General features: G+C 37.0%; 3 protein-coding genes across 3 annotated transcripts; all 3 read right to left on the minus strand.

Annotated features, from left to right (window-relative positions):
• Positions 1–299: 299 nt before the first annotated feature.
• LOC110160032 (afadin- and alpha-actinin-binding protein-like) lies at positions 300–6,644 on the minus strand. Its single transcript, XM_020924634.2, has 13 exons — positions 6,586–6,644; positions 5,219–5,321; positions 4,978–5,123; positions 4,625–4,828; positions 4,423–4,533; positions 4,208–4,343; positions 4,060–4,135; positions 3,559–3,730; positions 3,333–3,486; positions 3,037–3,173; positions 2,783–2,956; positions 2,575–2,692; positions 300–857 (listed from the first exon to the last, which is right to left on the minus strand). Exons 2-13 carry the CDS (start codon positions 5,235–5,237, stop codon positions 745–747), a joined length of 1,560 nt encoding a protein of 519 aa, XP_020780293.1. The 5' UTR covers positions 5,238–5,321; positions 6,586–6,644; the 3' UTR covers positions 300–744.
• A 470-nt stretch (positions 6,645–7,114) lies between these two features.
• On the minus strand, positions 7,115–15,493 carry LOC110160033 (atrial natriuretic peptide receptor 2-like). The gene is made up of 23 exons (XM_020924635.2): positions 15,449–15,493; positions 14,852–14,942; positions 14,645–14,777; positions 13,740–13,863; positions 13,509–13,613; positions 12,795–12,897; positions 12,569–12,714; positions 12,423–12,495; positions 12,209–12,353; positions 10,977–11,063; positions 10,760–10,903; positions 10,086–10,207; positions 9,790–9,934; positions 9,301–9,349; positions 9,120–9,221; positions 8,928–9,047; positions 8,759–8,852; positions 8,521–8,608; positions 8,290–8,429; positions 8,062–8,214; positions 7,885–7,983; positions 7,668–7,759; positions 7,115–7,283 (listed from the first exon to the last, which is right to left on the minus strand). Exons 1-23 carry the CDS (start codon positions 15,491–15,493, stop codon positions 7,173–7,175), a joined length of 2,511 nt encoding a protein of 836 aa, XP_020780294.1. The 3' UTR covers positions 7,115–7,172.
• A 2,895-nt stretch (positions 15,494–18,388) lies between these two features.
• On the minus strand, positions 18,389–22,707 carry lpar3 (lysophosphatidic acid receptor 3). The gene is made up of 3 exons (XM_020924703.2): positions 22,513–22,707; positions 21,139–21,880; positions 18,389–19,787 (listed from the first exon to the last, which is right to left on the minus strand). The coding sequence occupies exons 2-3, from the start codon at positions 21,872–21,874 to the stop codon at positions 19,456–19,458; spliced, it is 1,068 nt and encodes a 355-aa protein (XP_020780362.2). The 5' UTR covers positions 21,875–21,880; positions 22,513–22,707; the 3' UTR covers positions 18,389–19,455.
• Between the last annotated feature and the right edge of the window lie 133 nt (positions 22,708–22,840).

The following is a 22,840-nucleotide window of genomic DNA, read 5'->3' on the forward strand; positions in this document are numbered from 1 at the left end:
AACAGAAGGCTTTGATTGGAAAAAAGGCTTTATGAAATGTCACTGTCTGTAATTGTCATGGTATAGTAATTTTAACTAAACAGATTGCCTGGTATTATTTGTTGTTGTACATCAGAGTAAAACATAAACAATATCTTTATTATAAACTTGTTAACAATAGTTATTGTGCCCTATTTTACATTTCAATACAGGAGGAGTACCAAATGACTGCATAAAAGTCATCATCAGTTAGTCAGAACCTGAATTGATAAAAACATAGAGACCATAACTAGACATAACTAGAAACCAGTCCCACTCTCGGTGGATCATTGTATCCCAGTTTGATTCCCAGTTTGGTTCCCAGTTTGATTCCGGGACTAGAGAGACAGATCATAATTTATCCCAGATAAAATTTTTAGATAGGTAGATAAGATTTTATTTTTTTTTTTTTTTTTTTAAAGTGACAAGTTATTTTGTGAAACATACATAATTTTGGGGCCATTACATTAAAATATTTTAAAATAGCGACAAATATGTATTCTTGATAATTTTTTGCATAGTATGAAATATGTCAGGCAGTTATGTAAAACAAGGGAGTTAAACTTAATTACACCTGTGTCATTTGGCAATATCCTTGGCCTTTTTTTAAATTTCTTTTTGGCCTTTTTACATTTTTCCAACTTGACTTCTACTATTACAACTGTGTCATTACATTTTTTTTCTATTCTGTGGAGGCTGGTCACTCTCCATCCAGAGAGGATGATGTCACTGTCCGTCCGGAGAGGACGATGTCACTGGGAAGTCTTTGGGTGTGGAAGTGCCAGACAAATCATGAATGGCATTTTCTGCAGATGGTCCTGGATTTGTTTCTGTTTCAACTAAAATAAAGCAAAAAAAAAAAAAAAGAAAAGTGAACAGGCTGAAACTATTATCAAGAAATAACTGATCAGATTAACTGCAAACCAATAATTTAAACACAGAAAGAATACAAATATGAATCTATTGTTTTAACTCTATCTATCTAATCTATTTTACCTATTTTGTAAATTGTAAATTTGTTGTGATATACCAGGAGATAAAAATTAAATTTTATGTAATATTGTTATTAGTGCTGTCATGCGATTAAAAAAATTGAGAGATTAATTAATTATGATCTGTAATTAATTCATCTAATTAATCTCACCTAAAAATTGCTGAGAAAAGCCTTCAATTTGAGGTATTTTCATTTAAATTCATTATTACATTATTGTGGCAGATCAAAAGACTGATATAGATTAAAAAAAAGTGACTTTATAAAGTCATTTATTGTTTAACAAATCTCTCCAAATTGTCTGTTGAGCCCAAGTCTCCATGAATAAGAAACTGTTTGCTGTAAAGCAGCAAAGACGAGGAAATCTGAACATAATAACTTTTGTCTACTTAAAGACAATAAAAAGTCCAGTCTTTCCTTAACCATATTAAAAATATTATTGATAGAGAAATGCTTTATATATGAGATCACTGGTTTTAGTCCTTGTTTTAGTCCTGGTTTAGACCTGCTTTAGTCCTAGTTTAGTCCTGGAATGGATTAATCCTGTTTTAGTCCTGGTGTTAGTTCTGGTTTAGTCCTGGTTTAGACCTGGTTTAGACCTGGTTTTAGTTCTGGTTTTAGTTCTGTTTTAGTCCTGGTTTAGTCCTGGTTTAGACCTGGTTTAGACCTGGTTTTAGTTCTGGTTTAGTCCTGGACTGGATTAGTCCTGGTTTTAGTCTTGGTGTTAGTTCTGGTTTAGAGGCGCACAGGAGGAAGCGCGGTTTACGCAGCGTACGCGAGAAAACACGATCCACACGCGGCGCACGGGAGCACGTCGGTGTCCGCGAAGTAACTACGGAAGGAAACGTGGTCCGCGCGGCGAGAAAACACGATCCACACGCGGCGCACGGGAGCACGTCGGTGTCCGCGAAGTAACTACGGAAGGAAACGTGGTCCGCGCGTTCTCAGGGTTAATGACGATGATGAAGGTGTGTGTTTGTGTGTGTTTGTGTGCGTGTCCCCTCATGTGGCAGGTCGCTATAGGACAGTAGTGCAGACATCATGAGCCTATGCAGGTTGTTTTCACCAGTGACATTTAAGTTGTAGGCGATTTTATATTTGTTATTTTCTTTTATATTTCACGTCGGGAGAATAATTTCCTAGACACGAATGTGTTTTTACCTGTGCACTGCTGCCTCTGTTCTACTGGCTCTTCGACTTCGTCCATTGTGTGACTGACGTTTACATCGCTCTTACTGCGCGGGTTTTGTGTGGGTTTCCGGCAATGAGTGGAATTACCGAAATAAAAAAAATTATAAATGTGTTTTTTGTGTGTGTGTGTGTGTTGTTGTTGTCCCAACAACACATAAAAACAGGTTTTATAATAAAGCAACTCGCATACAGAAACAGTAAAGTTAGAGATTAAAAATGAGATTAACGCGATTAAAAAACATAACGCGCTAAATATGACTGTAATTAATTAATCGCAATTAACGCAATAATTTGACACCCCTAATTGTTATATGATGAGGTGGTATTACATGGCGTGATCTACTGTTTTTGTGTAAGTCTGACTGTTTACTTACATAATGAAAAGGCACTTTTTATTCTTGATATTTGAGGTTTATTTGAGTCAGGAAATGGACTCAAATTTAAAAATTGGTTTTTAAGCCACATTGCACGATTCTCCTCAAAAGCTCTCCTCTGCAAATAACAGGATTCAATGAAAATTGGACAATATAATTGAAAACAGTAATAGATCTGTAAAAGTGTGTTAATTCTGTGACATACTACCTCATGACTCAGTCTGATGGCCGCTTCAGTGAAGTTCCTTCTCTCTCTGTCAAAGATCTTTCTTTGTTCCTCTAGAGTTTTCCACTCCCCTTTGAGCCTCTCCATTTCTTGCTGCATGTAGCAGTTATTTAGTAAAGATGTCACTTCATCATCACATGGAGAACTCAGCTGTCGCTACAAAAAGACCATCATAGATTAAAGCCCAGCATGCCTTAAGGGCATTTTTATCATTATACAATAGGAGTTAGCCCTACCTGCAGGAGCTGTTGTTGTGTTTTAATATAGTCTTTGCATTGTTGAATCTCCAGCTTCAGTTTGTGCATTTCCTCCTCATGAGTTTCTCTTGATACAGAATCATTACTGCTTCTCTCACTCATCTCGACCAAGGAAGCTATTATATGAACAATACGAAAAGATATTTAGCATAGTGGAGAGGAGACTAACCCACTATTACTTTACACTGGTGTATATCTTAGAGTTACTTAGATTTAGACAAATTTTTTAGTCCACAAGGGAAATTATTTATGCATCACACACAAACGTGACATACCTTGACTGTCTAGTCTTTCCATGTGACTTTTGAGTTGTCTCCACTGAAGGCGAATGCCATTGGTCAGTTTTTCTCGAGCATCATTACTAAAAAGCTCAACACTGTTTTTGGTGGAATCAAACATATCTTCCTCCTCCTCCTCCTCCTCCTCTTTCTGTGACACATGAGTGAAAGAAGCTAAAACCATTCATTCATTCATGATTAGACAAAAGAATATATGTCTAACCTGAAAAGTTTCATATTTGTCATTTTTAATTGGTTTCTTTGATTTAAGAATGGACACCATGTCTTTCTTCATGTGCTGCAAAACTTTCTTCAGTTCAGCGTTTTCCAGCAATAACTCTCTCTGTCGGCTGTCGTAATCAGTTAGCAGAGTTTTGTACATCTCTGCTTCGTGTCTATGAATGATACAGACACAGACATTAAACAACACACTAATATCACCACAATTTTTTTTTATTAGAATATTAAATAAACTGTATAACTAATCTTAAGGTGCATTATGTAACTTTTCTGGGAATGGTAAGCCTTTTGCAACCTCCGTGTTTCCATGGAGGTGTTATTGTTGTGCCTGGAATGCTCCGCAGTATTGTGTTAAATTATCTTTATGAAGATTATTAAGTATGGGAATAATGACATCAGGTCAATTCAGATCTGTGTAGATGCAAGGTGGCTTACCCTCCTCCCAAAAAGTGACATAGTGCATTTTAAAAGTATTATAACTCACTTGACTTCTGTCTTTTCTGTTTTCCAAAGGCTACGCTTCCCATCTGCACGTCCAATGCAGTTTAACACATCAATAGCTGAAAAAATAACATAAAACTTAAATAATCAAACAAAAACATAAGGCTAAGAAAAAATAGATACTACCCGACCATGTTTTCGGTCCTTTTTATCAGAAAGAAGCTGATTCATGCGCTCCTTCAGTTTGTTAAATTCTCTTTCTTTCCTCTTCATTTCATGACTGTACTGGCCAGCTCGGTTTGAAATTATATTCTGAAGTTTTTGCACCTGATACAAAAGAATCCTTTGTTATGTTCATGTCGTGTAGAAGTGATATCTGTATAATAGTATAAATTGAACCAGTTACCTCTTCTTTTTCATTTTTCAGATAATTTTGCAAACTCTTTATTTTAAGTTGTAGTTGACGTTCTTTCTCGTGAAGTCCAGTGTTTTCTCTTTTATAAAGTTCAAGTTGCTCCTTTATAAACAAAACAAAAAAAAACTTGTTGAAAAAATGTTTTGTTTCAGTTATCGTAATCATGTGAGTAATAATACTTGTATATCTGTACCTTTAGCTGAGTGCTTGTGAGTTGCAGGTAGTCCATACTGCTGTTGGATTTAAGCTGCTCTACTTCCATGTTTTCTAGCGCTCGGAGATCTTGATGGTGTAGCTGAATTAGGTCATACATACAGTTCACCACAGCCACAACATCGAGCTCTGACTGCCCAATGGTCTCGGACCATACTGGAGACATGCCTAAAGATGACAGTTCCTGCAAAAATGTTAAAAAAGTGCATATGACAGACTACTAATTTTACTAAAATGTAAATAACATGATTCACTACTTTAAATCTTTCTGGACATGGCGAAGATGTGACATGAGTAGCCATGATGCAATGAGATATAAAAATGTATACCAACCTGGGTAATATGGGACAGACATTCTTGAACATTCTCCTTCGTGCAGAAAGAGGAGCACATAGAGTTTCTGTGCAGCGATGATTGGTTAAACAGCCTTTGGGGAGATGCTCTACATTTAGCAGCACCACAGTGGCTGTCCTTGAAATCTATCAGAAATCCAACAAAAATATTTTACTGTCCTACCTGTACAACCTCTTAAAATTATAGCGATATAGATATGGTAATAATTAGCTTTACTTACCCAGAAATGACTCAGGCATAGTTGCTGTGCAGTCAGCTATGATTCTGGTTCATGTGCTAGGTTCACGTGGACTGATTCAAAATCCACAGGCGTACACCTGCTCCTGAAATAGAGGGTCAGATTAGCAGCACTCATTCAGTTCCATTTAGTATTAACCCAATGGGAGTCTGTAAATGTAAAATCCGGATTATGGTTTGCTTGGTACTAATTTAAGATTAGGACCAGTAGACATTGTCATTTACAAACAAAAATAGAGCATTGTTAGGATGTAATTGTATGTTTACATGTGAGTAATAGTCATAGGGGACAGTTTTAACATCTTATCTAAAGACTCTTATCTTAAACTGATCAGACTAATCCACAACACACACAGGGTGACAAACAATGCAGATAGACTTCAAGTAACAATTGAAAAATGTATTAGCTATATGCAAATATGAACTGTAGCCTACTTATTCTGCAGTCTTTAAAGGTCCTATGTCGAATCTTGTGAGCTTTAAGACATGTTATAATGTTGTTACCTCATTAAAAATATACCTAGAGTTGTATTTTGTTTCATTTTCACATGTTTGAGTAACCTTTTATTATGAGTCTGCCCACATCTCCAAAGCTCAAAATTCTCTGTTCCACCTTGTTCTGTCATGAAGCAATAGTTTTCAAGTTAATAGCTACATTTTACCTTTAGTTCAATAGAGATGGGCAATTCCAGGGCTGAAATTATCCAAATGATTGTAGTGAATATGTTTGGAGTTTAAAAACACAGTGGAGCACTTCCCGTATTAACATATGACATCACAAGGTGGAACAGAGTGTTTTTAGTTTGAGAGAACTCAAGAACACACGCCAAGGCTAGTAGTGAGTGACCAGCCTTTAGGTTTCAGTGACACTTAATCAGTCTGGTTAAACAGATGGCAGCCTGCTTCCACAGATCTTAACCCCAGATATCACCAGCTTACACTAACTCTACAGGTAGTGGTGACCTTTCCTTATTTTTGGTCCACATACTAGCATATAATACAATATAAATATTCTTGTAAAATAGCAATACCTAACCTATATAAAATATTAAATTCAAGTCATAATCGATGTAGCGTAACATTACAAGAGTGCAGATGTTAACTAGGCAGGTGAAGTAGGTTAAACAAGAATACTCCAACGGGAACGTGCATCAAAATTATGCAGCTGGTGTCGCAAGATAGTGCGGCAAAACGCCAAGATTTATACGTAAACATCAGCAGCAAATTAATGATACGAATAACGTTTACGACACGTTATTACCTCTAATTACACAATCTGGCTTGACTCTCCAGTGTTACTGTCACCCGCTACTGTCATTGTAATATTACAAACACGTGTTACTTACTTACTTGAGGGCAGATAAAAGCATAAATCGGATCCTTGCTGTGGTGCGTTTTCTCTGTAAAAGCAAACCCCAATGATGTGTTGCTGCAAACGGTACATTCAAGGAACGCAACCAAACTGGAGGCTGATTGGCCACACGGTTGTTTAGCAACCAAACACGGTTCAATGTGATTGGCCAGTGATATGGACCACAAAATGCACAACCCATTTAAACTCTCTTTTATAATTATTAGATTTTTTATTGCACAGGTTGAGCAGAGGTACAGTAGCCTGGCTATTTCTCAAATGTTTATGAAAGCTGGAAAAACATCACATTACCATAGATATGAAAAAATAAATATACATAAAATTATACCCTAAAATTTAAAAAGTTGAAGCTTTATGTAAATATGAAATAAATAAATAAACAAACAAACAAATACAGGCCTACATGTACATTCTTACATACATAGGCTACATACATAAATTTATATTCTGCAATAAAAGGCAAGCTTTATCATTGTCTATCATCTAACATTTGATCTAGGTCTACAGTACAACTATGCAGAGGCTTTATTTCTTATTTACTAAAACCTCTTATTTGTTGTACTGTCTAGTTGCTGACTGGAACTGGGACTCCTTTTGATTCTGATAAAGTCTGGAGTGGATCGTTGTGAATTTCTTTCTTAGCATCAAGCCACCATGTTTGCATCTCCCCTTTGCCCTGAAAGTTCAGAAAAAAAAGATGGAGGAACAAATCAACAAAAGAAAGGAATCGTGTTGCAGAACATGTGTGCCAACTGAATTTTAAATAAAGCTTTTAGCTCTGGTCAAGGAGCAGAGAGCAGCAGCTGAGGTCTCTTTTAACAAAACATCACAAGTGTTACTGTAACCCCTCCCCCGTGACCCAGCACCACCCAAACCCTAGGATTAAGTTACTGAGAAACTGGCCCGTACAATGTTAAAGGTAGAAAAGAAAAATAGCATGCACACCCATTCTTTTTCTCTTTTGTGGGTCATGCAAAAACTCATTGAGAATTTGAGGTTATTATACACCACTAAATAAGCAAATATATAAGTATACAAGATGCACCAGTAATAATATTACCTTCACATTGAGAGTTCCTCTACAAGTCAGGATGTACCCCTTCAGACAATGGAGCAGTTCTGCTGTTGTATCGCTCACCTGAATTTTAAGAGCTGGACCAAAAAGAACAATAAGAGATAATGTAATATAGTCACCCCCATTGCCTTAAGTCCCATGAACCTGACAAACATATCTTGGCAGCAGCTAACTAAAGAACATTGCAGTTATTTACTATTACCTTCACTTGTGGATTCCATGCGAGAGGCTGTGTTCACAGTATCACCAAATAGACAGTATCGTGGCATTTTTGTGCCAACCACTCCAGCAACCACTGGTCCTATAATGCAAAGTATAAGGGAAAAACAAGATAATATCTTTAAAACAGGGTTAAGTTGAATTTACACATCCATGATACCTGAGTGGATCCCTGCTCGTATCTTCAGCTGAGTGTTAGGTTTGTGGGGGATCTTGAAACTGTGACAGACACTGACCAGATCTAGAGCCATGCTGGCTATTTCCCCTGCGTGATTAATGCCATTTTCTTTGGGCACTCCAGAGACCACCATGTCTATGCAGACATTAATAATCCAATGTTACAGTGAAAGAGATAATAAATTTAACTATAACGTAAATATTGACTTACAAGCATCTCCTATAGTTTCCACTTTGTAAACGTCATAATTGTCAATTATATCATCAAAGGTGGTGTAAAGTTGATTTAAAAAATCAACAACCTGGTGAGGAGTGCTGGCACCTGACAGCTGGGTGAACCCTACAATATCACTGTGATGACAAAAACAATCAGATGAAAAAATGTGTCATAGGAAAAAGCTTCTAAATGATTAAATTCACATAATTAGATACAGTAATCAACCTGAAATAGACTGTGGCATTGTTGAAGCTTTGAGCCTCTGCTGTTCGACCTTGGCGTAAATCATCAGCCACTGGTTTTGGGAGCATACCTGCAGAGACGTTTTCAGTGAGGTGCATTTCTGATTGACCACAAGATGGCAGTAACTATCGCAGTACTACAGAAATGTTCAATGTGAAATAATTACTTTATGGCAAACAAAACTATGGTAATTTCAGCTGTTTGAAGTTTAATAGCTTACTGTACAGAAGTCGGTCAGTCTTTTGCTTCTCTTGCAGCAGGTCTTGTGTCCTCTCTGCGACTATGGCCTCCAGATGCTTACTATACTTCTCCATCTGTGATTAAGTGGAGTTTTAAGTTTAATAGCTTTTTTTGAGGGCTGTGATGTTGAACTGTTTTTGGCCTATTACCAGATTCATCATCATGTCCACTGGGCTGACTTTGTGTGGGTTCATCTTGTCAAGCATCTTTTTCACTTGCTCAAATGTGGGCCTCATGGTGATGTTATGAGACCAGCACTTCTTTATTAGCTGTTCAATATACAGTTGGTTTATATTATCATGGCTTACAGTGAAACCTCTTGTAACGTGAAACTCACATACATCACAATAGTTGGACTGACTCGGGCAGTCTGTGTCCGCCTTCCCTGCTTTGACTTCAGGCAGAGGGGGGCGCCACATTATATCTATCCTCACTCCCTCAGTCTGATCCTGATGGAGGAGGCTGCTTGTTACCCAGATCAAAAGAAAACTGAAGGTTGTAATCTATGGCAGCTATACTCACTGAAATGAGGTCAGAGCGAGTTGCAATCTCCACCAGAATCATGGAGTAGCTGAAGAGAGACGGAGGAAATGTATAATTTGTGCATTTTTTCAAGTTGCGTGCATTTAAATTGAGCAAAGAAAATCTAAACAGACGTAAAGTTGGACCATAAGTCCAAAAATGGTCAGGGTTAAGTTAGGATGGAGTAAAATTAGTAACTAAATGATTGCACATTAAAGGTACACTATGTATAACTTTTTGGTTCAGGGTCCGTCGCCTGCTTGTTTCTATGAATATGTCATTGCTGTCTGGAATGTTCCACAGTATGACATTAAATAGCTCTAGCTAACATTTATTAAATTGCAGGTGGTTTTATAGCTCAGAAATACTTATCTTTAATTCACTTTCATTCACAATGTCCAAAATATCACCATTGCTCTAGTGTGTGACCGTCTTTATCAAACCAAACTTATAAATGAAAAAGCCTAGAGTACTTCCATCTGCAGGTACCTGTAAACATCTGCGCCCTGAGTCATGTTAGAGCTGCTCCCCAGTAGGACCTCAGGAGCGCAGTAAACACGGTTAACATCACCACAGTTGAAACCATTGCTCACAGCCTCAAAGTCCCCTTTTCTGTAAGCAGTGAGCCCATAATCTGCAATCAAACAGGAAAACAGTCTGCAGATGTTGTTTATGTGTTTGATAATAACAAGTCAGGAGAGTAACAACTGTTTATATTTGGATCTCTGAGTAGTCCCATGAAATTCACCTGTTGCGATAAGATTGCATAATTATCATGCAATTACCTGAGATTTTGCAGACCCAGCGGTCATCAATCACACAGTTTCTAGAATGGAGTTTCCCATGGAACATTTTGTGTTGGTGAAGATAGGCCATCCCCCGGGCAACATCAGTGGCAAAGGACAGTCTAAGACAGGAAGGCTGAAACTCTGTATTACTATGCATGGAAAAGATCCATTATGCAACTTTTCTAGTGCAGAATCTGCCACCTGTTTGTCTCCATGCAGATGTTATTGCTTTGCATTGTTTCCATGGAGACATATGTTTTCAAGTTTTTTGGGGCAATGAAAAATACCTGCAAATTAATAAATACAAGACTAGATTTAAGATTAGTGCCATACTGTGGAACATTCCATGCAAAGCATCTCCATTGAGACAACCTGGTGGGGAACCCTCCATCAGAAAAGTTACACAGTGCAACTTTAAGCATGATTATACATCAATCTACCATACTCAGAATGTTTGTAGTAAAAGATGTGGCATTTTGACAACCTTCCAATTTCACAGCCCAGTGTGCAAAAATGTAACAATGATCACAATTTTAGCACAATCCAAAACAATATTGCCTATACAAAAAGGTACCAAAAAGGTACCACCAGCCACCAGCTAAGATTAAATCTATTATAAATCTACAATTGTACTAAGCAACAATGTGAAAAATATGTGTCAACATAATCACCTGAAGCCCCAGTTGATGGGGATGTCATCATTGAGCAGGACGTCAGACAGACTTCCTTTGGGGCAGTGCTCAGTGATCACACACACATATGGTACTTCAATGGAGCCTCCAATAAACTTGCACAGATTTGGGTGGTCCAGTTGCCTGTCCATTGAGTACACATGACAAACTGTACACCATGAGTATCTTACCCATTCCTTTGCACATATGACCTTACCTGACTTCTTTCACCTCTTTCCTGATGGTTTTAGACAAAGTAAAATGTTTCTTCTGGATGTGCTTCACAGCCACAGTCTTTCCATCACTGGAAAATGGTAAGTTAAAATTTTATTGTTCCCTCTTATAGAAGATTAATGTTACCTCTTAAAACACAGATGGCGCCTCCAAGTAAGAGAAAGGTACATTCTCAATACTACTACACACTCTGGTTTAGTTCTTGGAACAACACAACCAGAATAGCATTAAGGTTAAAGCTAAGGTTAGGTTGTGGTTAGGCTAAGGTTCATTTTTTATTGTCCCTTTTTATTGTATAGGGAAATTTGTCCTCTGCATTTGACCTCCTTGACATCCTTCAGGTTTTAACAGTTAAAGGTGCACAATGTAACTTTCCTAGTTGAAGGCTTATCCGTCTCTTGCTTGTAACCATATAAATAGATGAGGAATATTCGTCTTGTATTATTGGTACATGTATTTAGTTTGTCATGGATATCAGTAGATTATGTGCTACTTTGACATGTTTAAGATGTTGCTTTGCTGGCAATGTTCCACAGTATTGCATAAAATTGATCTGTTGAGAAACGACCCCACTTACAGTAAGAATGCTTATTCATGAAGGTATTTTTGAGCAATAAAAACATGTAAATGAAATAATGCAATATAGAGTTTAATGCCATACTGCGGAACATTCCAGGCAAAGAAATAACATGTCAGTGGAGATAAGATGACAAGTTACATAGTCCACCTTTAAAGAGCCCGTATTACATATTTTTTTTATGTATGTTATAATGTTGTTTCCTCATCAAAACATTATTCTGTTTCTTTCACAAATGTTTAACACCCAAACTCTGCATATTTAGGCTTTAGGGTATTTAGTTCTCAAATAGAAAAAATTTCCATCTTGTGATATCATGTGGTAATACAAGAAGTGCACTAATATGTTTTTAAATTCCATAAACCTTCACTAAAATCATTTGGATAATTTCAGCCCTGGAATTGTCCATCTCTAGTGAACAAAAGGTAAAATGTAGCTGATAAACAGAACAGAACAGACTATTTTGAGTTTTGGAGCTGTAGATAGACTAATGATGCAGGATTATGCAAACATGTGTAAATGAAACAAAACACACATCTGGGTATCTTTTTTCAGCATTCTAACATGGCTTAAAGCTCACAGGACTCAACTTTGCATATAGGACTACAAGTGAACCTCGTGAAGTGAATTGTTCTTACTAGATCCCCAGCTGGATAAGACCTGGTTTGAAGCTGGTGTTGACACCAGTGCACACAGTGACGTCAGTGGTCCGGCTCATAGTGGAGTTTGTCATGGCACGTTGAAGAGTCATTGTACTCCCGATCCCCATATAACAGAGTTTACCTGCACAACACTATATCTATAGTACAGATCTACATAATGAGAAGGATGCTGGGTGAGATTTTTATTTACCAAATACTATGTTGCTGTAGTTTATGATCCAACTTTCGTCCCAAAACATCTTCTGCTTCTGGTATTGAAGCCACTGCAATTAAAATAGCAACAGTAAGCATCTACGTGATCATTTGCTAAGTTATGTAAATGTTAAAAGGACTGACCACTAAGGTTAAGATGAATCCACTGCAGAAGAGGGCGACAGGGAGTCCAATGGCCACTTTAATGGCTATTGACATGGGGCAGATGCCACAGTCAGCCGGGCAGTTAAGACAATTCTCCTCCAGCTCACACAAATCATCCCCACACACTGAAGAAAAACATATATTCATTTTGTAGATTACAACCAGAACAACACAGTAGAGGTTAAAAGTGTAATTTATTGTAAACCTTGAGCAGGGACAACCAGCACTTTTGATTCCAGTGCCGCATGCATTTGTCCAATTTTAATATGGGCAATAACGGAGGTGACTCCCACATGAATCAGCACCACCTAACACAGACATAAGAAATATCAATATGTATTAATTAATTTACAATAATTCTTCTTACAGTTTTGCAACTTGTGTAATGCTATATGCAGTGCCGGGAGGTAAATGAATACATGTACCAAAGTAAGTATTGAGGTATTTTAAACACTATTTTAAAGCCTGTTCTGTGTAACTTCAGATCTACCTTACATGTATTCAATTACAGGTGGTTTCATGGTTCAGAAAATACCTAGAAATACAGGCATTCTGACTGTGTACATTTTAATGCAGATATTCAGTACTCTAACTAAATACATTTTCAAAGTGGTCTTCTCAACACTAGCTGTATGCTAGTTTACAGACATTAACTGTAGTAAAGTGAAACATTTACAAGCCATTCAAAGAAATAACAAAAGCATTTGGGATTCCTACGGGATAAGCCAAAAAGACAAATATTTTAAGTTGGCAGCAGGACAAATTTTCTTTTAAGGCAATAAAGATAAAATATAAATTGGAGTTCCAGTTAGTTAAAATGTCAAATAAATCCCAATTCACTTGAAAAACACATGCTGTTAACTAAAGTAAATGCTGACAAATTTATTAAAACCTACTTGCTTTGATTTGAATAATTTACCTTGGAAGTCCAGTATTTCTGGGACATCTTGCCTGCTTTAGAGACAGTATGGGTGACTATTTTGCCATCATCTGGTATCCACGGCCCACAGATTCCCCCATGTTTCTGCATCAAGACAACAACATGAAAGTTTGCATACTACTTGAAGTACATTTTCGTCATCAGAAGAAATTACTTCCTAAACAAATGACTCAATCAGAGATTTCAGTAGTAAGTGAGATGTAACAGTACCATGAGTCCGAGGGGGCAGGAGTGGATGTTGGCATGGTAAACACAGCAGTTCATCTCGTTTGCGTTGTTCCAGTTGGTGGGGCAGTCGTGGTCCTGACAGAATCTCTTTGCATCGGCTGGATCACTATGGTTACAAGGAACATTTGGAGAAATAACTTGATCATAATAGAGCAGGGTGGCAAACCTCTGACTAGCTATGCAGAAACCAGCACACAGTTCACAGTTAACAGAAATTATTATATTATTTAGGTAACATTTTCTGAGTGAGTCTAAAGATGGATTGCCGTGGTTAGAAAGAACATTAGGACAAAAACACAATCCAGTTAATGCAGAGACATTTTCTAATGGTAGAATTTTCTGTTCAAGTTTATTGGTATGGTTTATGGTAAATATCTTTGCAGTTATTAGGCAGGAACCAGCACAAAGTTCAAAGTGAACTATGAATTGTATAAGATAAAATTTTGGTCTTTATTTATGGCATAGATTTGAGATTAAAATTGTGTCAAACCTATATTAAAGGTACTATATTGCACTAAACTGACTCTTGTGAGCTTTACGCTGTTATAATCTTGTTACCTCAACAAAAAGATACATGAAGTTGTGTTTTGTTTCATTCACACATGTTTGAGTAACCCTTTATTTGTCTGTCTCCATCTCCAAAGCTCAAAACGCTCTGTTTCACCTTGTTATGTCATGTGTTTGATGAAGAAACATTATATCATAGATCAGAAAATACTGTAATAATCATAGCTTTTTAATGCAACCTGTATACAGCCACCTTCAATCACAAATACTACTAATCATTTTAAATATGTGATTTTTGTATGTTTTTTCTTGCTTTTCTCTTTGTCAAATTGAGCTTGGTAATCATTTTGGACGTTAAATGACAACAAAAGGAAACATACCTGAACTGGAAAATCTTGTTCTTCACAGCGTATTGATAGAAGGAATCTGATGCTGTAACCATGTATGTGACATTAAACTCTTCCCCATTGGTCACTTTCTCTGGAGGCCTTTGTATCCACGCCATCTCCAAACCTATGGAAAATTACTACTTTACAATTCACAATATTGGAAGCTCTTTGGTTTTAATTTATTTTGTCTATACTTACCACCGCAGCTTATCATGTTGTAGTCATTTGGACTGCTGATAGGCCAGCAGTCATACTCAGTGTTGTCCAGGTCATGCCAGCATTTGACTCCCTGTATGATAATTCATTTAGAAATACACAAGAGAACAAAACAAAACTATAGAGAAAATCACTGATGCAACAAAACCAAGCAGTCTGGACAGGACCACATACAGTTAACAGCGAGTGTTTCTGACAAGACAACAAAAGCTTAGCACATAGTATCAAATCCATAGCGTAGACAGCAATGAAATACAAACATCAAGGCAAGACACTACAGCTCAGTTTGCCCTCAATATATACATTTAAGCTTTTTTCCTTCCTATTTTGTATAGGTTAACGAAATGAAGCAAGACGTTTAAACCTGGTTATCATTATTTTAGATTAACATGCCCAAAATACGTGCAATTTTGTCAAATTTTAAACATAAACTGCCTGCATTATAAACTGTAATATTTTTTTTTACATGCAGATAACTAAAGATATTTCAAATTGATATCTTTAAATTTAAGATTTTTTCCTATTCATCTGCAGTGTTTCAATTATAATCATAATCATCATGATATGAGTAAAACTTACGAGCAGGAAATACAAATAAAGCGTCACCACAGTGTCCAGAGCCATCAGGTCCACTGCTCCAGGTACTCCTAAAAACCTCTGACTGAACCAAACCAAGGTCCCACAAGGAGCCCCTGCCCATCCCTCCTCTTTAATTGTCTCATCAGCACAAGAGTCTCTGCAATCACAGCCTCACCACACTCATTTTAAATGCTCTTGACTTCACCTTCACTGCACTATTACATCAATTATACATGTTTGTAAAAATACAAATAAAATACAATAAAAATAAATAAATAAATAAGACATTTTGAAAACAGGTCATTAAATTTTAATGTGCACTATGTAACTTTTGGGTTTGGGTTGGGGTTTTGTCACCTTCTTGTTTCCATAGATATGCCATTGTTCTGCCTAGAATGTTCCACAGTATGACATTAAACAGCTATACCTTACATGTATTAAAGTACAGGCAGTTTTTGCCTCTCCACAGATCTGACCTGTCTGGTCTGGTTTGGCCTCCATGATAATAGAAAGACTTAATATTATACTGTGAAACATTCCAGACAAAGCAATAATATCTCCATGGAGTAAAGCATTTGACAGACCCTCCTCCAGAAAAGTTACAGAGTGCACCTTTAAAATAGCAATAAAAACAAGACAAATTGTATTCATGTGGTGTGACAAGATGAAAACAGAGATTAACTTTATGGACTTTGTAAGGTCAGTGCGTATACCTTATGGGAGGATTGATGACTCGGCAAATACTATAAATAAAGCTGGAAAAACCTTCAAGTCTAACAGTCAGGTGCAGTTATATAATCCCAATGGTAATTGTAGTGACTTAAGGCATTGACTATTTGAATCTGAATACTGGAGAGAAGTTTATGAAGTTTAACATATGGAGTAGGATTGTCAAAAGTATCAATACCCAGATACTAACTCATACTAAAATTATTATTGAAATCAGATACACATTTGAATGGAGGAACAAGACAAAATCTGACCTGAAGTGAATTTAGTTCAGGATTAGTATTAAAGGAGCATTATATAACTCTTCGGTAGGGGATCTGTTACCTTCTTGTTTCAATGGAAAGGCCATTGCTCTCCTTGGAATGTTCCACAGTATGACATTAAACAAATTTACCTTATGTTTAATCAATTACAGGTGCCTCTATTGCTCAAAAATACCTAGAAGAACTGACTGTGATCAGGGTGGCGGCTTTGACGAATCCTCCACTGAAAAAGTTACACAATGCCATTTTAAGACATGATACATGACATGATAATACTAAAGAAACTACTATTATAAAAAATTAAATTTTATGGTGACAGCTAACTCATGTGGAAAGGTAGTTAAACACTTTCCATCTGTTACTTTCACTGTTCGCTGTTTTTTTTATTATAAAATAACACATGCACGTACATCTGTGAAATTTAAATGGTTTTCACTAAATGTCTAATTATGTCTAATTACAGAACAGCTCCAGTTTTACAGTTTCAACATGAAAGTGGGAAGGCAAGCTGGACTTTTACTGTATAGCCTATAGTATAAAACATGGCATTTTTAAATAGCATGTAGAGTAACAAATGTCTTAATTACTATTTTATCATCACAATAACAAATTTTGAAGGATGATATATTGCTATAGAGATATACTGCCATAAACAATCAAATTGAAACTACTTTAACCCACTGATACAATAACAGTAATGCAAGATAATCTCAGTAAAGCATCGGTAAGCAATTTTAAATAGACAGTTTCATTCAAAAGGCTTGAGCGGCAAAAAATGAATAGCAGAATGAACCAATAATTATCCACAGAAGTCAGTTATTCAACCTTATGCAGTTTAAATCTTATTGCATTGCAAAAAACACACAAAATGTACAAAGAAAATGTTAACACCTTAAATATTGATCCCCAGAATATATTGTTGCTGTGTACGCTATGCTAAATTGATATAGTAATTACTCTAACTGCATAAATAGGATAAAAATTTAAGTAGCTATAGTCAACAAATGCTCTTTGCTTGGGTAGTGATCTATATGAGCCCTAAACCCAAAAGGTCAAACACAAATGGACCTACACAGAGCAATCCTCTAATGTGAACCTCTCCAGTGTCATTATTTCATCAAGCACTGGTCAGTTATGTTTGAGTGCTGTTCAGCTTTGTCTATTTTTGTCCTCTGTGAAATTCTTAATGCAGATTTACTGTTGGTTTGTTACATACCACACATAACAAACCCAGAATACGTGTACTACTGAAATATAAATGGAACTATTAAACACTGTACAGTTTAGAACTAGATGTCCCCTGCACAACTGCACATAGCAATAACAGATAGTGTTTATTAATGTAACAGATAAAGGTTTATTAATGTATCCTATAAGATAACATTTTTCCTTCTGCTGTGCAACTGATCACATCTTAATCAAGCTTTAAATTTTGTTATTTTTAGAGAGTGTACAGCCAATCCTCCAAATCCCAAAAACATGTATTTGTTTTAAATAACACAAAATAAAATTGTGTGAATCATGATCCATCTATATCAGGAAAATTAGAAAATTGTAATTGTCATGATGACAAATTTCGAAGCATGATGCATTGCTAGAGATATATTGTAATAAACGATAATATAGAAACTACATTACTACTTTCAATGATACAATAACAATAAGATAAGATAATCCTTGTCAATGATTTTTAAATAGACAGTATCATTAAAAGGCATGGGGCTGCAATGAATAAATAGCAGAATAAACCAATAATTAGCTACAGAAATTACTTTTTTAACTCTCTACAGCTCACATCTTGTCATATTATAACAAAAATACCTCAAATCTCATCAGTTTTACAAAGAAAGTGTATTGAAGGATAAGTCAATAGTAATTACCGTGACAGGCTTATTTTCTTATAACTCAACTTGCACTTTTAAGATGTGTTAAAAATAAAATTACTACATTTGGTGTTTTGTATTTGTGTATTTAGTGAGCTACAAACAGGCTTATCAAGAACAGAGTACAATCCATGGAATACAAGTTTCAGTCAGGTAAAAACAATGAAGTCATCACATCCGGACAGCAGGAATGGTAGCAGTGACATGAACACTTTACAGCAGTTTACTGTTTAGGCAGGGATTCATCACACAGCCTCTGGGCCAGATAGTGAACACAGGTACAAATATACACAGCACATAATGAACCCTTCAATCCAGTGTGTCGCAATTTTTACAGCTCTGCACTTTCAGGTGTGCTGTCTTGCATCACACCAGCCATTACAGACTGATTGTGTTACAGGTAGAACAAGTTTGGTCTGCATGCACTGCTAACAGCCAAAGGGGGAATGAGCACAAATGGGTGACAAAAACTGGAAAATCCTAGTGGGAGTTGTGTGTTTCTTTAGTGTGATCTATGACACTGAGAAAACCAGGTGAAATGGCTCTCAAGTAGTGGTGAGCAAACTTTGCACATAGTCAAATGTTATAAAGTGATATTTCTGCACTATGTAGGTCTGTTCAAATTGTGATAACAGTTCAACTTTTATCTGTTAATTAACTAATATGTTTTATAACAAGTTTTAAATGCATTATAGCTTGATTTCACTGAGGATTATTTGTATACTCCAACTCCAAAAATATTGAGATAATTCTTTGTGTCACTATGGCCCACCTCTATTCTCAAGCATTAAACAACAGTACAATCGAAACATTATGAACACAAAACAGTAGACCATAAATAAGTAATTACATTTTCATACATAACAATCACATGCATATTTGCTGAAGAAAGTCCATATACATTGTTCATATAGACATTATATACAGTATAGAAGTTCCATGCGTTCATAAGGATGTTGTTCAAAATGCATAGTGCACCAGTGTTTTAACGACTATCCAAAAAAGCTTCCACATTTATGTCAGAGCAGGGGGTCTTTAAAAAAAGAAATTCTAATCAGACGTTAAGACAACATCCTTGCATGCAAAGTTAGCTTCAATGTTTAAAACACAAAAATTAATTCATAGCTTATTTTCACGCCTTCAATATCTCCTGTTCATCATGTTTCATCTCCTCTGACGGGGGCTGGCTGCTCGTGCCTGTGTCCTGTCCAGAACTGTGTGGTCTGGTGTTCGCTTTTGTAGAGCGCTGTCTCCTGGTGCCATTTCCAATACAACGCAAAAGGTTCTTGAACGTGGCCCACATCTCTTCGTCTTTGTAGGAGTAGATACAGGGGTTCATGACGGAGTTGAGCACAGCCAGCAGCAGCAGCCAGCGCTTCAGTTTGACGACATTACAGGTGGTGCAGTGGAGACCATCCAGCAACAAGACCACCAACCCGGGGGTCCAACAGAACACAAAAGCTCCTGAGAGAAAACAAAAGAAGAAAAGGTTTAACAGGAGTGTAAATTTGTTTTAATGTCATGAAGATTAATGCTTGGGATTTTGCATATGAGTCGGGATTACCTAAAATCTATGAGTTTTGTTATGCAGTAGATTAAACTATAATAGACACTCACTGCAGGTTAGTACAGGAAACAGAAATGCATTTTGCTCAATATTCAATTGCGTGTTTGGTAAATAATGGCAGGTCGCTGGCACTAAAGCATACAATTGAGACATGTTTGGGCATAAAAGAAATCTCCTTAAGCCACTCAGAGAGCTGTGAAAGAAAAACCACATGCACTAACTTGTCTGCAGCACCAGCATCTTCTGCTACAATGCAACTGCTAACAAAACAAGAGCCATTATATACGGCTTCAAACATGGGGGATTAGTCTCCATTTTCTTCATTCAGTGCATGCACATACTTAAGAAGTGCACATCTGTCCCAGTGTAGACTTTTTTACTTGGAGTAAACCAAAGTATCACATTTTATAAATAGATTTGTTTGTCTTTTTGTAACACATTTTCTTATCTTTTCAATGCTTCTGTCTAAGCTGCTATAACAAAGCATGATTCACATGGCTGGTTTTCTCAAACGGGTTTGTCCAGTTCACCCATGCAGATTGCATTGCATTTGAGCCCATAAATGATTTGTGTGGACTTGAATATAGAGCAGCTTCTTCTTTATCATGTGTACAGTAATGCAAATGCAAACCCAAGCAAAGGCACCACAAAGCATCTGAAAGCAATTGACATGAATGGTCCTTAAGTGCAGGTTGAGCCTTATTTTTTGGGACGGGTGGGACTGCAAGAGGGGACAGTGTGGTGGAGACCGAGCCACACAGGCTGAGGATACAAAATTACACCAACAACATGCAGCCTGAAAATGTCCAGTGCAAATCGTTCAGCTCAAAAAATGGAAAATAATGAGGATGTTTGTATGTTTCATGTAAGTACTTTAAGTTATGACACTAGAGCTGTACATTCAATACCTGGTTTAAGTAAAACCTGATAACGTGATAGCCCTGTTGTTCTTTTCTTCATTATTTCATATGAATGGACTTCAGCAGCCTATCCCCACTATAAAGTATCCCATTACAAACCCTGAACAAACAGAATTCAATAGAGGCATCTCTCATGAGAGGTCCCATGTATTGTACACAGCCTGAAGTATTCAAAAGATTTTAAGGCAACATGTCTAGACTGAGCTATACAGATTTACTAGCACGGTTACTAGTCCTAGATCTCACACATTTATATATGACAAAATATTGTGACTCATAGTATAATCATGAAATGTTAGACATACTAATTAGATGACGAGACACCTACCAAGAACCACCATGACTGTCTTGATGAGCTTGATGGGCGTTCTCTTTCTGTTCATGGATCCACTGGTGTGAGGTGTCAGCATGGACGTCTTCTTCTTTACGTAAGTGTAAATTCTTAGGTAGATTGCCACCATTATAAGGAACAGTAACAAATTAGATGCTGACCAAAAGATGAGGTAGCTCCTGCTGAAAAGGGGGGCAAGTTGGGAGCAATCATTGAGGTTGCAGATGCAGTTCCAACCTAGACTAGGCACAGCTCCCATGAAAATTGAAATACCCCATACAAGCACAATGAGTAAGGTGACCCTCCTCTTGGTAAGGTTGCTATGGACTTTCCAGTTCAAAACGGATATGTAGCGCTCCAAAGCTATTACAAGTAAATTAGTCAGAGATGCGGAGAGGCTGATGTCCAAAAGACCTTGTCGAATAAAGTAGCCCTTGACCGTCAGCTTTCGAGATATTTCACCTGTGTTGAACATGAGATACACATAAGCAATCCCTGCCAGGAAGTCTGATGCTGCAAGGTTGGCCAGCAGGTAGTAGAAGGGATAGTGAAACCTCTTGTTGGTGATGACAGCTGCGATGACCATGGCGTTTGAAACCAGGATGAAGCAACAAAATAAAGAGCCCACCACCTGAACCATGATGAGCTGGGTTTTGTACCACTTGTCATCTGCACCAACATTGTGGTAGAAAAAGCCCATGGACTCATTGTAATGGCAGCTTTGATTGTCCATTTTAGTCTGGGAATGAGAGACAGAGAGTTAGGCACATTCAGGAGTTCAGGAATCTATGTGTAAACTGTAAACAGTTAAATAAGATAAGAGGACAAGGATAAGATTATGAAAAGCAGAGGGCGACTGCTTTTGACGTTTTAATGACTTTCAGCAAAACAAAGTGCTACTGCCAAAGCTTTTAACTTGAATGACCTGCCCCCAAGCTTCTGATAGTAACCAGAGTAACTGACAGGGGTCGAAACAAAAACGTGAGGTCAGAAATTATCTAAGATACTACCATATTGTTAGACAGGTTTGTCATTTAAATATGTATTTTCTTCTTCATAAAAACAAAAATAGTATGACATGAAATAAAATATAACAAACTGATAAATAACAGTGAGACGAAAACTCAAGACATAAAAACAAAAGCTCTTACAATTGAAGACATACTAAAACTATGCCACTGCTCGGCCACAAGCAAACGTATTATTATCTGCCTACAGTGAACTAGTCGAAAAAACACATTGAAAAAAAAAAAAACAATCAAGTCGAGTTTGTAAAAAAAAAATATATATATATATATACTGAAAACTGTAACAAGGAAACACAATTTCCCGTAGCAGGAAAAGGGAATTCATGATCTCAGGTGCGCTTACCTTTCTTGAAGACGTCTCCAAGGATTGTCAAAAAACAGGGATCCCCAAGTACTTCCGTTTAGAATAAAGCTGCATTTTTGTACGTTAAGCAGCGGTGAAGTGAATTGTGAAATGTAAAGACAGACGGAGAGTTGCGACAGAGACAGACAGCAGAGAAGACTGTGGAGAAGTACATTTTCCTCTAAGGCATGTGGAGCGCGATGACGTACTGGGCGTGTGCGCCGTCCAATCACATTCCTCCACTGACAACTAAGGTACGGCGAATAGAGGTAATAAAACGCACAAAGGAAAAGCTGGTATTTGGTGTTTATTTTATAACAATGTAGAG

Source organism: Boleophthalmus pectinirostris, unplaced genomic scaffold, assembly GCF_026225935.1.
Source record: "Boleophthalmus pectinirostris isolate CB_2022bp ecotype Guang Dong unplaced genomic scaffold, ASM2622593v1 HiC_scaffold_7, whole genome shotgun sequence".
NCBI lineage: Eukaryota > Metazoa > Chordata > Actinopteri > Gobiiformes > Gobiidae > Boleophthalmus > Boleophthalmus pectinirostris.

Bases quoted from the DNA above. Each gene is read 5' to 3' on its own strand.
- LOC110160032 (XM_020924634.2), bottom strand. The intron at 2,693-2,782 runs GTAGTATGTCAC...TGTTATTTGCAG, and splicing joins CCATCAGACTGAGTCATGAG to AGGAGAGCTTTTGAGGAGAA. The intron at 858-2,574 runs GTAAGTAAACAG...GCTTTATTTTAG, and splicing joins AAAAAGTGCCTTTTCATTAT to TTGAAACAGAAACAAATCCA.
- LOC110160033 (XM_020924635.2), bottom strand. From the start codon at position 15,493: ATGGCTCTGGACACTGTGGTGACGCTTTATTTGTATTTCCTGCTC. The intron at 13,614-13,739 runs GTACTGTTACAT...GTCTTGATGCAG, and splicing joins CCTGCCCCCTCGGACTCATG to AAACATGGGGGAATCTGTGG. The intron at 7,984-8,061 runs GTATCATGGATG...TTTGCATTATAG, and splicing joins ACGAGCAGGGATCCACTCAG to GACCAGTGGTTGCTGGAGTG.
- lpar3 (XM_020924703.2), bottom strand. From the start codon at position 21,874: ATGGACAATCAAAGCTGCCATTACAATGAGTCCATGGGCTTTTTCTAC. The intron at 19,788-21,138 runs GTAGGTGTCTCG...GTTTTCTCTCAG, and splicing joins GACAGTCATGGTGGTTCTTG to GAGCTTTTGTGTTCTGTTGG.